Raw genomic sequence first — 20,907 nt, 5'->3', positions numbered from 1 at the left:
CTATGATCATGTGACAGGAGCTTCCTGTTTCACTCAGTTTTAAAATGATTTATACATATTTGCAAACCAATGGGGATGCTTAGGGAAGATCAAACCTAGTCTTTGCACCTGATTAGAGCAGGGTGAAGTATTTGAAAACAAAAGCCTGAGCATAAACACAATAACAGCTTTTCCCAGCAGTAGCGATTTAATAAATAATAACAATAATTTAAATGGAGGATAAAAGTTTTATTCCAATATATATATTTATGTGTTTAAGAAATACATACAATTCATATGTAGCATGGTTTAACAAAACACTTAAAAAAGATACTGTTAGCAAAATTTTTTCAATTAAAAAAATTATAAACTAATTGTACTCAAAGTGTTACAAAATGTCCAAGAAATTTTATTACAAAATATTTAAAAAGGAAAAGAAAAATGTAGAAACTATTCTTAAATTTTATGTTCATCACATGTGGTTTTGTTTCGGTAGCTTACCATAAGAATTATATAAAATACAGATATAAAAAGTATTTGGCCAATTTGGATCATACAAAACACTGAAAAAACTATAATATATATATATATAGAGAGAGAGAGAGAGGGATAGTGTAATTATCAGACACTTAACCTTTTATTAATTGGAGAATGAACTTAAAAGAACATTTTTAAAAATGCATTTACCAATCAAGCCCACTTGCACTGACATATGGATACAGTATTAAGCTTGTACAATTCGAAATGTAAAAAAAATGTCCAAACTTTATTTATTTACCAAACAAAAACAAATGCATGCAGGTTTTCCTTCAAGACTGAGCCTGTGAAATGTCTTAGCATTGGGTCTGGTTTTTAGTCCACACAAGCATAGCTAGGTGACACAATGTTCACTAAAAATGACTTCATAACAGACTATGAACTAGGAGATTAAAAAAAAAAACAATACCAATTAGCAAAATGCTTTCTAGCGACTTTAATTAAATTCCCATGTCAGGTCACAAAGTGAACTTAATCTTCTTATAAATAATATCTAGAATATATTGGAGAAATATTTTAAAATAATACTTTGACAGATGAAAAAACTTTTCTACTTTTTGATTATTACAAATTGTTTTTGCGAAGATAGTTTTAAAAACAATTGAATCTTAATTGTGGATTGATGTGCTAAAGAGACGACAGACAAGAATTAAAAAATGTTTGATTCTTAGTTGACATCAAGTGCATTTTGACAATATAGATACATGTAATGATCTTTGTTGAGTGAACATCAGACTGAGAAATAATATCAATAATCAAGACTGTGCCCACATGTAGACTTTCAATCATTCTTATTGTTTAGCATAAAACAACTGTTAACCTTTTTGAAACCAGTAGAACTATTGTTGTAGTAACCATTTGTAATATTTATGTGAGAATAGAATAACCCTAGTCATAGGGTTGTACTCTCTCTATATATCATGTAAAGTGACAGTCTGGCTTTATATACTGTATATAATATAATGACTTATAAGCAAGGCACAACAACAGAGAAATAATGCTGCATAGAAAGAAGGCATACTGATTTGTTGATGAATGGAAATATCAAAAAAGTTTTAAATTTGTTCATAAATCAAACAGGAATCAATACATAATATATATGTTAGCAACATTAAACTAAGTAATAATAAACAAAAGCTTTAAAAAAATTAGAATTTTTGTTAAAATTTAGCTATTAAAAGAAAAATAAAATACTTGGATTAAGGCGTTTTACTTGACTGATTTTAACACAAAAATTAGCAGAATTGTGCTTTTTTTTTTTTTTTTTTTTTTTTTTTTTTTCAAATATCCATTTCTAGCTTATATAGCATATATTCTAAGAACTAAGGACAGTCTTTTATCCATTAAGCACTACAAAACAATAATTGGTATTACACACAGTGTAACTATTAATTAGCACAGAAATACTTAAGAAGCTTTAAAGTAAAATAATTCACAATTAGCACAACACAGTAGTGCAATTTAGGGCACTATCACTCAGGCATTGTTTTTCTTACTGTCTCAGCTGATCATCCAGTTCTCTCTGTACTAACCATTCATATTATTAATGTGACCATTTCAAAATACCATTCTCAACAGAACATTATATCCATTAAAATGGATAGGGGGGGGGGGGGGATTCTTGCGACTGAGACTTCTTAAGCAAATAGAAACTGGGTCATGTTAATTGAAACAAAAAACTTTTAATTAAAAAAGGCAATTACTTTTAAGTAGTAAGTACTAAACATATACTGGTATTCCAAATATATTACTGATGTTTATCTAAGTAGATTTCAATATTGCTACAAGTGTTTCTGTTAGGCTGAGCAGGACTGTGTATTCGCAAAGGTCCAATGTTAGAAAAGCAGTGGTAAATATACACACTCTAAAATGTTGTTTTCCCCAGTACTTGACAAAGTGATTATATGTTTCTTTTTTTTTTTTTTAAGCCTGCTTATCTAAACATCAACTTGTGCAAAGTGAAAGAAGATTGTAATGATTGAGCTAAAAACATGAAACACAGACCACAGTTTAAATACTGAGTAAATAAATGTCAGTACTCAAGAATAAATTCACCAGAGTTGTAAACAAATGTCATCAGGCTTTGGATAACACCATAATGTGACTTAATGCACCTGAATAATAAACAGTTTAAGCAAGAAACTAAATAACATTAAAATGTTTGAACGTAATGTTTCAGACTTCAAAATAATTTACATTAATAATTATAAAATAATTCAATGGTCTATAAACCAAAATTTCTTTTTTGCACAGTCACATGAATAAATGTATATAATTTACATTGCCAGTACAAATTAATACAGCAAAGAAAAGGCCTCCATGGAAAAGAAATTAAAAAAATCAAAACACCATTAAATCCCATACAATAACAAACTCAGATAAATCTTTTTCTTTTATTTATAGATATTGCTTGTTTCTGAATTTGAGAAAAAAATTGCTTCAACCGATGGAAGATCAGTATTATATGTATCGTTTCAGTCAGCTAAATTATTTACTACAGAAAGTCTCATCTACAATTTTTTTTTCAATGACTTTTTATTTCGTAATTAAAACCTCATTCAGGTGACTCACAGAAAGACAGTAAGAACATCATTCTTTTCTGGTACACCACACGTAAGAAATAAATGTACAAAAAAAAAAACTATTTACAAATTAAAATGTTACACCAATGGAGATTTAATTTATTATATGTGTACAAATAAAAACAAAATATGAGTGGACAAAAAAGAAAATGCTACTACACCTATAAGAAATGGGATGTACAAAAGTAAAATAATTGTACAGTAGAACTAAGAAGAATAACCAAAAAAAAAAAAAATATACAAAAAATGGGACATTTACGATTATGATGCTCAGGTCCATTGACATTACATAAATATGATATGCTACATTCAATTAGGAATCAGTGATAAAAAAAAAATAGAAATCTAATTGCTGATAAATGATCAAGTATACATTTGAAAAACTGTTTAAACTGTCTAATAGATAATGATTGCAAGTTTCTTAAATTTTAGTACTAATTACTTGAAATGGTTGGTAAATAAAAAATGTTTAGAATAGAAAGAAATAAAATTAGTTATAATTCAACTGAAGCAAATTGTTTCACAACACCCTAGTAGGCATAGAAATAGCAGTAAATGTAACACTGGCCTAATTTTGAGCTACTAGCATCCTTCAGATACAAATAGTTATAGCCATGGTACAGGGCATATATTGGCAAGGAACAATTTCAGTAGCATTATTTTATTTTTAATTAAGTCCTAATTTAGTCAGAAATATGTTGCATTGTGAAAAATTCACAGAATTTTCTCTTTCACAAGTATGTATATACAATCTTAAAAAAAAAATATTTTTAATTTGCAAGAAATAACACAAATTTTTTCAACCACATCAGCTAGTCTATTATATAGATTCAAACAGTTCTTTACAAAAAATGGATATACATATAACTACAAAGTGTATATGATTTTTTAAAAATGTTTGCAGTACCGGTACATAAATAAATTATTACACAAAACGAGTGGTGCCAATTAATGGGAGATTGTAATTGTTTAGTTTTTTAATATTCATGACTGAGAAGGGTAATGGGTTGGAGGTGCTGTAGCTGAGGGTATCATGAGTGCTGCAAGGAATGAAAAAGATCACAGCACTGGGGGGACACATCAATTAGAGCACCTTTTAGTCATAAGGTTAAGCTCAACATACCATTGCACACAAACACAGAGTTGGTCTCACACAGTATACACAAAGTCTCACAAAGTCTTCAAAGTCACATTTTTTTAAATTTCGTTACCTTATTTCTGGATGAATCGTTAAATATTGTAATTAATACATAAATGGATGGACATTTCAGCCATAAACAGGTATAATAAGGGGATCAAGGGTAAAAAAGTGACGACAGAAATTGTTTTTACTTTATTTGAAAATAAAGAAACAGTAATGACTTAGTCTAGGGTTGGGGTTACCATTCTTTATACTGGTGTACATCACAATTTAAAACTTTAACAAAAAATTTAATTGAGTGCCCTAGTTTCTTAGTTACAGGAAAATAAATTGGTCAAAGGTATTGATGACATGATTAGCTAACATGTTTAGTTGAATTTGTCAGTGTTAATTTTCCCCTTGAAACAGTATGGGAGGTACGTTTAAGTAGTTTTTTTCTGTTACTTAAATAAAAATAGTGAATTATTTCAGAGTTAGTAATAAAATATTTTTTAAGGCAAATATAACATTTTGATTAAAGAAATATAATTTATCTACATTTGGGGTTAGCAAAACTGGACAATTAGAAAACTCTTAAATTTTTTATATTCTGAGGCAAAAAATATAAAAGAATTTCCAAGAAAAAGTCCTATGGTAAATTATCGCAACGTTAGAAAAGATGATTTCCCTTGGATCTTGTTATTGAATGGTCTTACTCATTCTTCTCCCTGGGGGGCTCTGATAAACTGTAGTAAAGAAACAGAAAAAAAATATTTATGTGAGTAGATAGTTCTGAACAACACAAAGTTTTACATAAATGCAAAATTAAGATTTAGTAAAAAAGCTTTATTATATAATTAAATTAATTTCTACTTTGTGGGAAGCGTGGTCGAGAGGCCAAGTAAGCTTGAACTTGGCTTGGCTACCTATGAAGAGGGCTCGAGGTTCGACACCTGACTCGAGCAGAGTTGTTTTTACTGAGCCTCTAAAAGCAGCACGGAAAACCTTCTCCCACTGGTCGACAAATGAGATTAGACCATAGTGCACTGAGCATGCTATAAGCATGAAAGTAGCGCTGTATAAAAGCTCCAATTTAATTTAATTTTTAAAAATGAAGTCAGGCAGTCCTTGTAAGAAAGTAATTTTATACAGCTTACACACTTGGTACTTTTTTTCTTTTATAAGTTTCTGACATTCCTTCAGAATTGGAGATAATTAAGTTTCAACCCAAACAACAGACCGAAGACCATAATGTTTAGTCTCTGTTCAAAACTATTTCCACTATTTATCTAGTAACAGCTTTCTTTTGGGATTTCAAATCACTCTCTCTTATAAGGCATGCAACCACTAAATGACCAGACAACAGAAACATGAAAAACATTTCCAACTTTGAAAAAAGTGAAGTAAATTAATCTCTGCTTCATGCATCAAAAATCTGAATACAAACTACAAGTTCATTTTAGATGAGTAATTTTAATGTTAAATAGTGCTGCCCATTCTAACAGATCCCACCTAACAAAATACTAGAAACATAGCTCTCACTTGTCTTTGTTTCTCCTCCTCTAACACAATACCCCCAACAAATAAACTCTAGAAACAAAGCACTCACTTGTCTTTGTTTCTCCTCCTCTAACACAATACCCCCAACAAATAAACTCTAGAAACAAAGCACTCACTTGTCTTTGTTTCTACTTCTCTCAAACAATCCTCCAACAAAGTAATCTAAAACAAATCACTCACTTGTCTTTGTTTCTCTACTAATCCCTCCAAAAATCAAACTCTAGAAACAAAGCACTCACTTGTCTTTGTTTCTCCTCTAACAATCCCGCCCCCCCCCCCAAAAAAAAAATCAAACTTTAGAAACAAAGCACTCACTTGTCTTTGTTTCTACTTCTCTCAAACAATCCTCCAACAAACAAAGTAATCTAAAACTAATCACTCACCTGTCTTTGTTTCTCCTCTCACACAATTTGACTACAATGATGATGATGGCCAGAAGTGCAACCTCAACTAGGATGCCAACCAATGGCCACACCCAAGCTATAGGATCTGTAAAGGAAATTACAATGTATAGCTAGCCTTTACATAAAATACATTTTGTTTACTTAAGTATTTATGTCAAGAAAAAAACAATATTAATAAATGAATTTTTATAAGACTCAATAGCTTTTATTTCTATATATTGATTCATTCACAATTTTTTTTTTTAAGAGTATCATTTAAAATATCATGAGTGCTATCTCTACTAAGATAAGATAAAATTATTTTTTTGGTCCAAACAAAAAGAAATTCGATTTAACTACAATAGCCCACCTCAGCATTACTATTGTAACAATAAAAATATTGACACAAATACAAACAACATACAATAGAAAAACAATAGACACTCATGCACAATCAGTGAACAATGAATTGATGAAGGACAGACCTGCCTACCAAAAAAAGTCCAAATGCGTAACGCTGATGGTCAAAATGCGTATTTTGGAACCAGAATGCATAAGTGGTGTTACGCGATCCACTATTTTGTCATATATATATATCGTATATATATATATATAAAATATTAGATCTAGATGTCATGATTAGATCTACTATCTAAATCTAGATCAATACGACAATAGAGATGATATCTAGACTAGATCTGGATCTATGTCTATATAATGAATATAATCTACTCTAGATCTGGGCTCAAGAGTGTTACCGATGCCGTGGATCTGCTACAAACGTAGGTCTACTCCAAACATTCGTAGGCCTACCTTCATCCTTGATCTATTCTATACTAAGACTAAGATTAAGAATCTAGTCTAGATCTAGACTAGATGGTAGTAGATGTTATCGATCTAGATCTAGTCAATCTAAATCATACAACTAAATTGGATCTAGATTGTAGAGTAATGTAGAGAATCATGACATAACGTAATGACTAGCTAGACTCTAGCTAAATCTATTCCAGTATAACAAGTTATCTAGATTCTACATCTAGAATCCAGATTCTACATCTAGAATCCAGATTCTACATCTAGAATCCAGATTCTACATCTAGAATCCAGATCTAGATCTAGACTAGATGTCTACAATGTCATTCAATGTGTTTTGAATCGATAGCACTTCGATATTTTTTTTTTCTATACAAATGAATACGGGAATCAGGGATTCAACATAATTAATTTCTACTAATGAACTTACAAAAGAAAAAAGTCACGGTGTATCAGCTAACTGACGGTACCAACCTGGTACCAACCCGCCACTCCCTCACTCTCAAGTTCTTCATTTCTAGACTAAATCTAATTGCTTTAAGAACCAATCAACGTATAGATCTGGACACAATGTGTTCCCCAACCTTTTCTGTTCACCCCCCCCCCCAACAGGAGGGCTTAGCATGACCTCCGTGACCGCTCATAAGCTAGTCAAGAGAGGGGGAAAAAAAAAAGGATACGACATGCGTAATGCGAGGGGTTAAATGCGTATATGCGTACTGACGGTCATTTTTGGGAGATTTTGCGTAACGAATACGCATTTTGCTAACGGTAGGCAGGTCTGGAAGGACCTTAAAATAATCTGGTTGATAGAGGAAAAAAGGAGTTTTACAATTTCTACTGTTCTAGCCTTAATGGAAAGTCATGGAGACAGTGTAAATGAAAGTTGTGGTGTAATCAGTTAAAAAAGAATGGCCAACGTAAATACCAATCAAATAGGGACATAAATGAGACGACAAGGGAAAACTACAAATAAACTCTAGGCCAGCGGTTCTCAACCTTTAAAGCTCGGCGACCCCTTTTTACAATTCCTCACTTTGCCACGACCCCCCCCCCTCCTTACACACATACAGCAATAGAAGAGTAGACAATAACAATCCATATTTTCGATGGTCTTAGGCGACCCCTGGCAAATCGTCAATCGACCCCCAAAGGGGTCGCGACCCACAGGTTGAGAACCCCTGCTCTAGACAATAAACTTCTGTCTGCAAACACAAAACTCAGATCAGTGCTGATTGTAAACATATCTAACATTCTGATGAAAATACCTCAAAGAAATGTTTTTGATTTGTTAAAGTTAACTTGAAGAAGAGATTTTCTATGACTAGTATAAGAAAATGTGATATGTCAAGAATTATAATTGTGCCAAGAAAAGACCAACCAACAAGCCAGAGCCTGATGCGCTGGCAATGCCTACCTTTGACCCTAACAATGATGTTCTTCGTTGATGAGTTTCCAAACCTCTCAGAGTAAGCGGTGCAGGTGTAATTTCCGGCATCTATAAATTTAAGAGAAAAAATATTGTTTTTTAAACGAACATTGGTCGAGAGGCCAAGTGCGCTTGAACTTGGCTTGGCTACCTAGAAGGGGGCTCGAGGTTTGACACCCGACTCGGGCAGAGTTGTGTTTACTGAGCGCCTGAAGGCAGCAAGGAAAACCAACTCCTAGATACCCCCTCCCCACCAATTGTTCCACAAATGAGATTGGACCAAAAGCGCTCTGAGCATGCTATAAGCATGAAAGTAGCGCTATATAAAAGCTATAATAATAATAACATGATACAATCTTTTTTTTTACAAAAGCAATTCATCCATTTTTATTACTTGGGGGGGGGGGGGGGGGGGTGTCAAAGTAACTATTAGTCTGACTTACCATCAAACTGGACATTTTTTATTTCAATTTGTCCATCTTTATAGCCCATGTATTCACTGAAGATTGTTCCGTTCCTAGTGATGTTCATCTTATCCCTCTGCCAAATGATTACAGCTTGGGGGTAACCTTTGACCTCACAGGATAATTTTAAGTCGTCACCTTGCTCAAGGTTACGTGAGCGAGCCATGTCCATAACTAGTGGCCCAGCTGGTGTGAAGAAAAAGAGAAACACATCAAAACCTGAAACTTAAGACGAAGAAACATAGGCTTTTTAGTGTTTTTTAAACCTAATTTAGCATAGCTTGTTCAGAGACATTGTTTCCCATTGCTGGCAAGTTTGTAAGACAATTTTTAAATAAAACAAGAACTAATCATTTCAACTCCAACTAAGACTCGACTTACTTCTTCGACTAACACATTTCATCTCTCACTTGCTACTGCCAACTGTTCAACTCAAATTCTCCAACTCACTAAAAACTCTCGATCTCTCGCTTAACCTTACTTTAGGTCAAATTTAACTCCTGTTCACTATTTACATTTCACACTTTGTATTCATAAAATTTTCTAAAGTACAATAATTTTGACTGATACTATATATATTGTGATGTCATGACTTAGTTGGGTTAGAGACTACTTTAGGTAAATAAAGTTAGGATTTCTTAGAGATAACATGTTTTATAGACAGAGACTTGACTGTGGCCTTTTTTCAGTATTAAACCATCATCTGTGTTTTACAAAGGTTTGGACTTAGTTTCTTTGTCTTGTTAAAACTGAATGGGTATATCCTAAAAATCAAAATCCCAGTAAAATAATAATCTTTATTATAAATAAGGACATTTGTCCCCCAGATTCCAGCCCGAGGCTCTCAGTTCTTTACCCAAGCACTTTACCACTCAGCCCCCCCCCCTCCCCATTATTTTTTTTTTACTTAGCAGTAATGCCTGACCTGTATACTCCACAACACACTGGTGTTCAAATGTCCCTTGAGAACTTTTAATCTCATACACTGCAGTATAAGGTCCAGCATCATCACGGTCTGAAATTTTAAACACTTATTTTAAATGTTTCATAAAAAGTATGTAGAATTTCATAATCCATGATGAATACTTTCATTTGACAGATATTTTATTTTAAGTATTATTGCCAACTGCAGTTGCTAGCAGTTGTTTACTTGGTAATTTAGCTCCATTTACAATAACCTGGAGCTTCAACATTTATTAAAAAGTATTGAAATATAAAAAACAAAAATAAAAATTAAAAAAATAATAGTTTTTTAAATTATTCATTTGACATTTAAACTTGTAGATAATTAAATGCTATCAAAAGCTTAAGAACCTTTATAAAATGGTAAATATTGCATTCTCACTTTCTTGACAGTGTGTCACATGCGTGTATAAATGTTATGATTGACAGCACACAATAGCAGCTGACCAGTAATATGTCTGAAGTCAGTATTATAGTATTATTAAATTAAGAAAAAAAAAGGATGACAGACTGATATTGAAGTAATTTTCATGCAAAAGAGCACAGGACACCATTCTTTAAAGATCAAATTAAGTCTAATAAAGAACGAGTTACATAGAGCGCAATCTCTAATGGTTGTAATTGTTGTAAGATCATCTTTGTGTTAAGGGAACTTGCTGCAAACTTTTTTAGTTTTGTTACACAAAAGTTGTCAACATAATAAGGTAAAACAAACGAGACAATTAGACAATTGTAACAGAAGAAAGTAAAAAAGAATCATGTTAGCTGAGACGTTATGAAATGCCTTCTTCAAAATATTTAGTCAGTAAATGTTTTAAAAGATCTGTATAAAAAGAATACATGATGTTTAAAATATTTTTATCTGTAAACAATGGTAATAATGTCATTTTATTTGGTTAATAATCAAACATGCATTAATAACAACAATGAAAACACAACTTCCCATTGAAAAAGAGATTGTCCTGCTTACCCCCTTCTTTGTCAGGATGTTGCCCCCCACCCCACCCCGATAGGGCCTCCAGGGGGCACACCCACGGTCACAGTTTGAGAAATGCTGGTGTACACTAAAGAACCCACAATCAAATGAAAAGTTCATTTAAAACATGACCCCTGTCCCCTTGAGCTTGATCAAGTCCCTATGCCACAGCAAAAACCTTATTAACAAACCCAGCTAGTACCAAATAATATGAATATCCCTTAAAAAAACATAAACACTCACTTGGTTTGTCAATTATGATTGTGGAATTCTCCATTTTAAATTTCTTGTCACCAGACAGGCTTCTGTTTTTAAAAAGCCAATCTTTGGGACTGATTTCAAGGCCAGAAATAGCACAAGTCAGGGCAGCTGTTTTATTGCCATAATAGAAGTGATCTCCCTCTTTGGTTTCTGTAGAAAGATTTGTATTCCAAAATCATTTTACAATATGGATTTCAAACTTTGGTTGCTATACCAAGTTAAATATCAATGTGTTTTTCACTACAGAATGCTTCCCATTATAATGACATTAATTTTAGAAAAGAAAAATCAAAGAAAAGTTTACCAAAAAGTTTATTAAAAAAATAAATTATATTAATAGAAATTATGAAAAACTACCTTCCACTGTGATTACTGTAATTTCAGCTTTAGATTTATCAGATGAACAAATAAATATCTTTTCTCCAATTTCGCTGTAGTTTTCAATGGTTAACGTAGATCCATATATTGAATTTTTCATAGTGAAAGTTTGTCTAAAATTCAAATGTAAAAAAAAAAATTATTTATAATAAAATTTCATAATTAATAATAAAAGATTTATAGGCTAACTCATCTAAGTAAAGGTACATCTTCAATTCGGAGAGAAATCTGATGGGCTGTCAGCTAAGTATAACATATCTAGAAATGAGTCAAAGGAGCACAGTTATCTTTAGGGTACACATGAAGTGATCAGTTTCCTAAGGTACAAGGGCATTTTATCATTTCACATGCATTGATGACAAAGTGTTACCATCTTGTAATTGATTCTTGGTACTCTGAAAGGGAGGTGAAAGAGGAGAGTTTCAGCTTGACTTGCAGAGAACTATTCCACTGCAATGTTCTCCCCAGCTACCGAAACAATGACCTTTTCGATCTGTTTCTTATGAAATTTGATTATTTCTTTGGTAAATAAAAAAAAAGTTGGCAGCTCTAGGAGCTATACAAAAAGAAAAAAACAACAACAATATGGTACTTACATCTGTGTAGAACTAGAATTTACCCATATCGGGGAGCTACCTTGTGAGCCATCTAGATAACAAGTTAGTTTGAGTGTACTGCCAAGTGTCACAGCTAGGCCACGGACATTGGGTTGAATAGTAACTAGAAAAGAAATAACAGCATTCTTATATGGGGGCCATTAAATGCTTCAAAATATTCTACATAGCAAATGATGTTAGTTTAGGTTAATGTGGAGGCGCGGTGGCTGAGCGGTAAAGCGCTTGGCTACCAAATCGGCTCTAATGGGTACCTAACGTTAGTTGGGGAAAAGTAAAGGCGGTTGGTCGTTGTGCTGGCCACATGACACCCTCGTAAACCGTAGGCCACAGAAACAGGTGACCTTTACATCATCTGTCCTATAGACCACAAGGTCTGAAAGGGGAACTTTACTTTATTATGGTTAATGTCAATATCTTGTACTACACCAATGCGCTGGTATTTGAACCAAACTTAGCATTAGGCCTTTCAACAAATCATGAAGTAAAGCATGCATGACAATAGGTAAAAGTGGAATCTCAGCAGCAGCATTTTCTACCACACACCAATTTCCACTTCCCATGAAAAAAAGTCCTGGTTAAGGATATTTTAAATCTACTCAGAGTAGAGTCAGGGTATATTAAATTTTTTTATGATGGGCCTATAGATCTAGACTTAGAAAACAGTGCCTACAAATGTTCCTGAACTATTAGTACTTTAGACCAGGGGTGGCACACCTTTATTACCATAAACTTCTGATTCAGATGCACCACTTAAAATTACAAGTTTCAGTCCTTTAAAGTATGGTCATTCGTACATACTTGGTTTGTTATACACATTTGTGTACAGAAGAGGATGGGATTTAAGAAAAAATACAAACTTTACTTTATAAGTCTGTCTTTGTTGAGTTAACATTTTTAGATTGCAATTCTAATTTAAATTTACTATTTCTGTATGACCTATAGACCAATTATAATTTATGAACACTGCTGCAGTTTTAATTAATTACAGTTCCAGTAGCTCTACCAGTCATTGACAGCTAAGTTTACTTTATTTAACTGATGATTTCTTAGACATGAATTTGCTTCCTTAAATATGTCTGACCATCTATTTTTTTCCTTAGAGTGACTTAAATTGAAATTGTAATAATTGTTTCTAATAACAAAAAGCTTAAATAGGTAAAATAAAAATGATCAAGGCTAATGAACAGAAAGAGCATACATTTTCATAGGAAAGTAATTCAAAGCAAACAATTACATTGATCTAACATTTTTTTGGTCTGATTAGTTTTATAAACATTTTGGTCAATTTGGACATTAGGCATTCTTTTTTAAACTTTTTTAATAGGAGGCTCTTATGCAACATTTAACTACTTAAAAAAAAAAACAGCATGTGGGTATCCAACCCTTCCTTCATTATTTTAGGGCTCTTTTTAATGCATTCAATGCAAAATAGTTGGGCACCTAAGGCTGATTTTTGTTTAAATTATTAATTATCTTCTAAAAAAAAATTTTAGCTACAGTGGTAAGGGAGAGCTATCTACTGACACCATCTGCTACGAACATTAACTAACTGGACGACAAAAAAAAAGACAGAAGAAAAATGAGGGGTGTTAACAGTTGCTCGAGGAACAGCTGGCTTATTTCAAACATGGTTGTGAGAAACTACCAGCATATAGATTAAAGTAATGAAGGAAAAGATTTTTTTTATGATTAGAGGTGGGGGACAATTTATATAATTAACTACACCTATCCACATAGAAGTAGCTAACTAACATGAAAGAAAGTTTATTTTAGTTTACAGTAGATAATGTGATGTAATACATAAACATAAACATGTACAACAAGAGAACGGCTTTTTTTTTTTCATGCTTTAGCACCCTTAGTATGCTAGGGTCCAAACTCTTTTGTGGACCAGGTGCTCAGCAAACTTAGATCAAGTCGGGTCTCTATCTCCAGCTCCCTTGATAGGCAGCCAAGCATTATTCAAATGATTTAAAAGAATCTATTTCAGAAATGATAGAGCAAGCATGTTATAATCAGATGTGCTAAATCAATAAGCCAAGAGTAAGAAACTGTCACCACCTAGTTAACCAATAATTAATAAAACACTTTATGTGCTCTCTGAGCATAGAACGGCTAGATAAATTAGCCAGAAAAACAATGGCTTGATAAGGGTTGTCAGTAATTTATAAGATTATAAAAAGATTTCTAAAAAAGAAGGAAAAGGTGAAATTTTAGGTACAAAGGGAGTCTGGGCTCAACATAATCACTAACTACATTGACTAGCCACCTATTAAAATTTTAGAACTGCATAGGTAGGAATAGGTTTCACCTAGCGATTTTCAGTCAACTTATTATTTCATTTGCTTGAAAGAGGAAAAAAAAAAAAGAACTATGCATATCAAAAAAAAAAAAAAGTGTTAAAAAAAAAATGTGATGAAAATGAGGTACCAGCCCCATAAAACCTTGGGACCCTAAGTAAACAAAGCCATTTACACACTTCACCTTTACAGCACTGTGTCAGCTATTTTAAGCCCTTTTATCTTTATCTATAGCAGTAATGTTAACAGCCTCTTAACATGTTCTATATTTGGATTGGGTAGATAAAAAAAGAGTGTCTGACGTCAATCTACACCATACAAACATAGCTATTAGAAGTTATGTTAAAAACAATTAAACATTAATTTATTCTTTTTTAATGTCTTGTGATTAAAACTGAAATACTTGTGAGATTCTAAAGATGACTAAAAACATTTTGACAAAAGGATGATGACAAAAAAATATTACAATGAATCAAGAAAACTACAGAGAAGAAAAGGGAGGGGGGGGGGATCAAGTGGTTAAGTGCTTGGCCTCTGAACAAAACACTCTTACAGTGAAGACTAGGATTTTGAGCTTCACGATTTTTAAGAAGCCCCTGAGTCCACCCAAAAAAAATGAGTACACCTGATTTACGCTGGGGAAGCAAAGATGGTTGGCCATTGTGCTGGTCACATGACACCATTGCTAACCATTGGCTATAGAAATAGAAAATCTTTTCCCATAGTTTGCAGGTCTGAAAGGGGTACCCTTTTTTTTTTAACAACAAAAGTTAAACGTCCATGTTATTTTTAAGTGCCACTCAAGAATGAAGTGGATTTTTTAAAAACTATTCACAAAGTGTTGAATCATTTTTTTGTCAACAAAATTGAGATATCATCCAGCCTACCGAAACAAGAACACAACTATTGATGACCTTTTAATTTATACGATACTGAATTATCATTTTGTTGATACTTTTTCTAATGACATACAATTATGAGCAATTAGGTCCACAAACAGGAGTTTTAAAAGTCTCTTCATCTAAAATCCTTAAAAAGATTGTCACATGTAAGTAAGTAAAAAAAAAAAAGTAAAATTCCCCTTTCAGACCTTGTGGTCTATAGAGCAGATGATGTAAAGGGGATGACTGACTTTGTGGCCTACGGTTAACGAGGGTGTCGTGTGGCCAGCACAACGACCAACCGCCTTTACTTTTCCCCAACTAATGTCAGGTACCCATTAGGGCTGGGTGGACTCAGAGGCGCCCAAGGATACCGAATTAAAAATCCCAGTCTTCACCAGGATTTGAACCCGGGACCCCCCGGTTCAGAAGCCAAGCGCTTTACCGCTCAGCCACCACAATTCCTGTCACATGTAAGTGACAGTTTGCAAAGTTGTTTTTTTTTAAAGTGTTATTCAGATACCACATTTTTCGCACATTTAAAACATTTAATCTTCAAAGTGAATGTAAAAATCTTCCATGTCTTATATTATAAAGCAAATGCCATCATGAACATGGTATGAGACTCTGGTGCAAAATTCTCAACAGAATGAACTTCTTTTATGGCACAGAGATGTTATGTGACCTAAAGATTCACATTCTAATGTTGCCTAATAAAAAAATGCAGTGTGAATAATATGAAAGATTAATGGCTTGATTGGTATGTGGAAACATGTATTTTGAAAGCAAAACATTTTTTTTTTGTAAGTAAATAATGAGCCTGAGGAAAAATGAATTTTTGTCATTTGTCAAGGGAACCTTGTACAACCAGTTTTGTGCACTGGACCACAGTGTAGGATTTAAGAATCTTGTGTATGTGCCTCAAATGTATTACCTATCAGCATGCCCAGGATCTCTACTAAAGGGATATAATTTTGGATCTAACATTGGGGATATTCAGGACATTTTTAAAAGGAGAGCTTCTGCATAAATATCAGCAGTTTACAAACTTTTTCCCTTCTGGGACCCCAATAAAGCAGGATTTGTCTGCCCAAATTTTAATAGTATAGCCACAGGCACAGGCATTAAGTTTTTAAAATCTTCTTTATCTGAAGTCAACTTTATAAAATAAATCATTGTTTGTAATCATATAATAGCATATTAACTGCTGACAGCATATAATAGGAAGTTACTAATCAGGGAACTTCTCTATTCTGATAATGCAGCTATTGTTGCTGACACTGCTACTCAGCATCAGACCCTGGTTGACTAACTATCTACTGCTTGCCATAAGTTTGGCTTAAATATTAGTCAAAGCAAGACTAAAATACTAGCTCAGAACACAACCATTCCATCATATCCAACGATGTTCTACAGGATAGCCTGGCGATGTCATCAATATGGGGATTCCATAAATAAAGAGTTTTTCATTTATTATAACACCTAGGTATTTTGCATTTTTAGTCTGTGTTACTGGTTTACCATGAATAAGATAATAAGTGTAATTTATTTGTTTGAATTTTTTTTGTAACACATAATAGATGACATTTTCTGGGTGGAAAGACATGTTCCAATTTGATTCCCATTACTGTAATTCATCTAATTCTCTTTGAAAATGAGTATATCTTGTGTTTTTTTTTAACTACAGTGGGAAAACTACAATATGGGGATTCCATAAATAAAGAGTTTTTCCTTTATTATAACACCTAGAGGTATTTTGAATTTTTAGTCTGTGTTACTGGTTTACCATGAATAAGATAAAAAGTGTAATTTATTTGTTTGAATTTTTTTGTTACACTTAATGACATTTTTCTGGGTGGAAAGACATTTTCCAATTTGATTCCCATTACTGTAATTCATCTAATTCTCTTTGAAAATGTGTGTATCTTGTGTTTTTTTTTAACTACAGTGGGTAGCATGTACCTTGAACTTGGCTACCTTGAGCAGAGTTGTGTTTACTGAGCACCAAAAGGCAGTAGTGAAAACCTTCTCCCAGATATACCCCCCACTGGTCCAACAAATGAGTTTGTTTAATTATTGATCTATCATCCATACTCATACATTTGATACATGTGAATCTGAATGATCATATTATAATTATAATAATTTATATAATATACTATTAATGATCTTTAATTTAATATAATAATGTAATAAATCATAATAATGTGTTAAAAAAAATTAAAATTAAAATAACAACAAATCTTACCATACTGTCCTGATACAGCATTAGAAATTGATGCCAAAGTGAAAGCCAGTAAAATACACGATAATGATCCCATTTCTTAGTCAACTATAATAACTATTCAACTTCCAACTAAGTGTAACTTGAGTATGTAACTGTGCTACTCAGCTCAGGTACAATGACTTGAATGACCGTGTTGCCACTGCTGTGTTGTGCTTGATACTTGTCTTGTGTAGTGTAGTCAGTGTGTTAGAAACTCAGAAACCTGTAACCTGTTAAACTTGAAATTATTCTGATTTCCTTACACTAGCCTAGGTGACTAGCAAAACTAAAACTCCGTTCGCAACCGAGAATAAGCTTCACTAGGTCTAAGCACATTTAGATTTATAGATCTACTAGTCGAACTAACAACCTAGATCTAGCTATAAATTAGATGAGTCTTGCTCAATCCCCCACTCAATGCTTATTCTATGGAAATAAAAGAGCAAAACACTATCGTCACTTCCTAAATCAGTAAATGTGTACATGCGCGTGCCAGATTTTAGGTTAATTAATTATTCGACTTTTCCTTTTCTTTGAAAAAAAAAAAATCTAACAATGTTGTTAATTTTTTTTTAAATATCTCTAGATCTGGATTAAATGTGTAAACTAGTGTATTTTTAAAATGTAATTGAAGACTTTTTTTTGGTTGAAGTATTTTTCTCCTTTCATTTCCCACCGTCATTGTTGTTGGGTATCGACGCGGTGAGAAGAAAACTACGCAAGCGCGGCGTTTTTCAATCATGGGCGTAGCCCGGGGTGGGGTGGGGGATTTGTAAGTTTCTTTTTTTTAATGTGAGATTTTAAAGTTAATTAAACTATCACTTGCCACAGCGCTGCCGGGGTGGGGGTGAGTTAAAAATCCTCATACAGGGGGTTTTAAGGTTACCCTCCTTTTTTTTCAATTAAAAAAAAATAAAGCAAACGACAGTCACAAAATTCCATTAGCGTAGCTAAAGGGGGGGGGGGGTGAGTTTATTTTAACCTCCCCCCTTCTAAAGTTTTTGACGTTAAAATAACCCCCTTCGATATAAAACTAAAGCAAACGACAGTCACCGAATTCTATAACCGTGGCCAAGAGGGGTTTTGAGCTTATAATACCCGTTTTTACGTACACGCAGGCCCTTAGATACACACACACATACAAAAATTACCCCCCCCCCCGGAAAACAATCCTGGCTACGCCTTTGGCCTGTTCTAACACTTGTTTATTATCAAACAAGAGAACGTTTGTTCACCGAGGTATGTGAAACCAAATAATGTAAAAAAAAAAAATTAATTAGGATTACTTTGTTTGTAAAGATTTAGCCTAATATGCACTTGCATCACATGTGATAAGAACCGATTGCAATAATATGTCGCTATCATACATGAACAACTCTTCACTCATTCAACTCTTCATTAGAAATATCAATAACAAAGTCACAGTCAATGTCCTTCAAGGAGCATAATTTCTTCATTGAGGTCCTATATTCTTCTCAACATCTCGCCCATGCTAAGCCAGATGATCGATAGGGCCAACTACTCTGCAGTGCCGAAACATCGGAATATGTTTTGTTTCCGAAACTGCCCGTGGTTATAATTAGACCGCTAGCCCTATACTGATAAGGTTAATCAGAAGATTTGGTCCACAATATGTTTGCTATTCCATACAGCTTTGCGCAAACTTTCCTGTGTATAGTTTATGGTTGGGATATTGTTCTTTAATTTTTATTCACAAAATCTATGTTTTATTTTTCAAACACAAGCATCATCAGTTGTTCAAAGCCAACCCAACACTTTGGACACAGCTCTTCATAGCATTGAATAAATAGTGGCCTGAGTTATAGCGTCTTTGACTGAATAATTGAAAATATTGCCAATTAGAATAATCTTCGTTTACTTTAAACTTTTTAGAATGACATGTGTATAAGTATATATATATATATATATATATATATATATATATACAATGTTTCTTTAGCCACTACATCACAATAATCAGAAGTTTCAATTATTGAAACAGACAGATATTTTATTTTTATTAAATATGCATTATATATATATATAGATATATACTTTGTGAGCACACATAATATTTGTGGGTGTCCGCGGGCCTAATAAAACTCTCTGGCGGGCCGCATATGTGGCCCGCGTGTATTCCTACTTTGCCCACCCTTGCTTTAATGCTTATTTATTTTTTTTAGGAAATAGGAATTTTTATTATCTTATGTTATAAATACAGAAGTTACTTTTAAAAAGAAGATGATTACGTCCTACGCGTGATGCATTTAATCATGCATTTTAACCAATGACTTAAATTAAGCCAAGTCATTGGCTTTCCTGGCTGACTCAGGCAACACATTCCATGCTCTAATAGCACTATAGGGCAGAAGGAGCATTTTTTTACAAATTTGTCCTAGCACATGGAACGAGGAGTGGCCTTTAATTATCTTTGTGTCTTTCAAAATATTACTTGGCCCCTCATTTAATAAACAACCATTGAACAATAATTAATAGACTACTACGGCGGTAGTCATTGAGCCCGTAAATGTATCCCAGTAAATCTTGCCAAAGCTTTACAAAATTTTCACGAAAAAAAAAAAGTATTTTATGCAACTTTGCTATGCATCATAGGTACGATGATTATGTTGAATTCTTTGGATGTATTGATGAAGTAAATTATTATTTGTAGCCTATATTTTTTGTTTGTCTGTGGAGCCCGCCCCCCCCCCTTTTTTTTTATCCCCCACTTTTGAGGATTCTGATTTAGGCCTACTGAATGGGGCAGCCCACCGTCTGTTCGGCAGTAAATCTGGCCCTGCCCACAAGGGGCACACGTATTTCAGATGAAGAAAAGCTGATGATGCTAATAATCCACTATAGGCCTACATTACATCATTTACCAGACGACATGACACATTACGTACATTATTTGTCACACGACCCTGTGAGAAAGACCATAAATAACCTATATATAAATAGCTCGAAAGACAAAGCTCTAGGGCAGGTACCAGATGGGTTGTCTAAAAAAAGATTTAATCTAGGTCAATTTTATGACAAGAGCAGTGGCGTAGCCAATAACATGGAGCCAGGGCCGGCCTAACTATAGGTATATAGTCAAACTAGGTAGTCGAATATAAGGGCCCCCAATGTGTGTGTGGCTCGCCACTTTCAGCAGAATTAAATTTGGATAGATTGAAGAAGATATACACAACCTTTTTCACAGTAGTCAGATGACTTTAGAAGTTGTCAACGAATTGGCAGGGGTAAGTCATGGGCAATGTGACGGCAGACGCGGGCTAGGCTTCAGATTGACAAAGACGGACGACAGACCATGAGTAATTTTATTTCTTGTGTTACTTTTACGTTTTAATTGGGGCCACCAAATTCGCCTCGCCTAGGGCCTCCAGTTACATATA

At 33.5% G+C, this 20,907-nt stretch overlaps 1 protein-coding gene across 1 annotated transcript; it reads right to left on the bottom strand.

The window, feature by feature from the left end:
* Positions 1-207: 207 nt before the first annotated feature.
* On the bottom strand, positions 208-18,002 carry LOC106050557 (zwei Ig domain protein zig-1-like). Its single transcript, XM_013205532.2, has 9 exons — positions 17,492-18,002; positions 12,042-12,165; positions 11,425-11,558; positions 11,050-11,217; positions 9,793-9,882; positions 8,847-9,053; positions 8,392-8,472; positions 6,162-6,267; positions 208-4,964 (listed from the first exon to the last, which is right to left on the bottom strand). The coding sequence occupies exons 1-9, from the start codon at positions 17,562-17,564 to the stop codon at positions 4,931-4,933; spliced, it is 1,017 nt and encodes a 338-aa protein (XP_013060986.2). The 5' UTR covers positions 17,565-18,002; the 3' UTR covers positions 208-4,930.
* Between the last annotated feature and the right edge of the window lie 2,905 nt (positions 18,003-20,907).

This window comes from Biomphalaria glabrata, chromosome 18 (assembly GCF_947242115.1).
Source record: "Biomphalaria glabrata chromosome 18, xgBioGlab47.1, whole genome shotgun sequence".
NCBI lineage: Eukaryota > Metazoa > Mollusca > Gastropoda > Planorbidae > Biomphalaria > Biomphalaria glabrata.
The sequence above is the reverse complement of the archived record's forward strand: the minus strand, read 5'-3'. Positions and strand labels throughout refer to the sequence as shown.

Coding starts and splice junctions, on each gene's coding strand:
- LOC106050557 (XM_013205532.2), bottom strand. CDS start 17,564: ATGGGATCATTATCGTGTATTTTACTGGCTTTCACTTTGGCATCAATT. Junction 12,166..17,491: donor TGCTGTATCAGGACAGTATG/GTAAGATTTGTT, acceptor TTTCTTTTCTAG/TTACTATTCAACCCAATGTC. Junction 9,883..11,049: donor AATCATAATTGACAAACCAA/GTGAGTGTTTAT, acceptor TTAAAATTTCAG/ACCGTGATGATGCTGGACCT.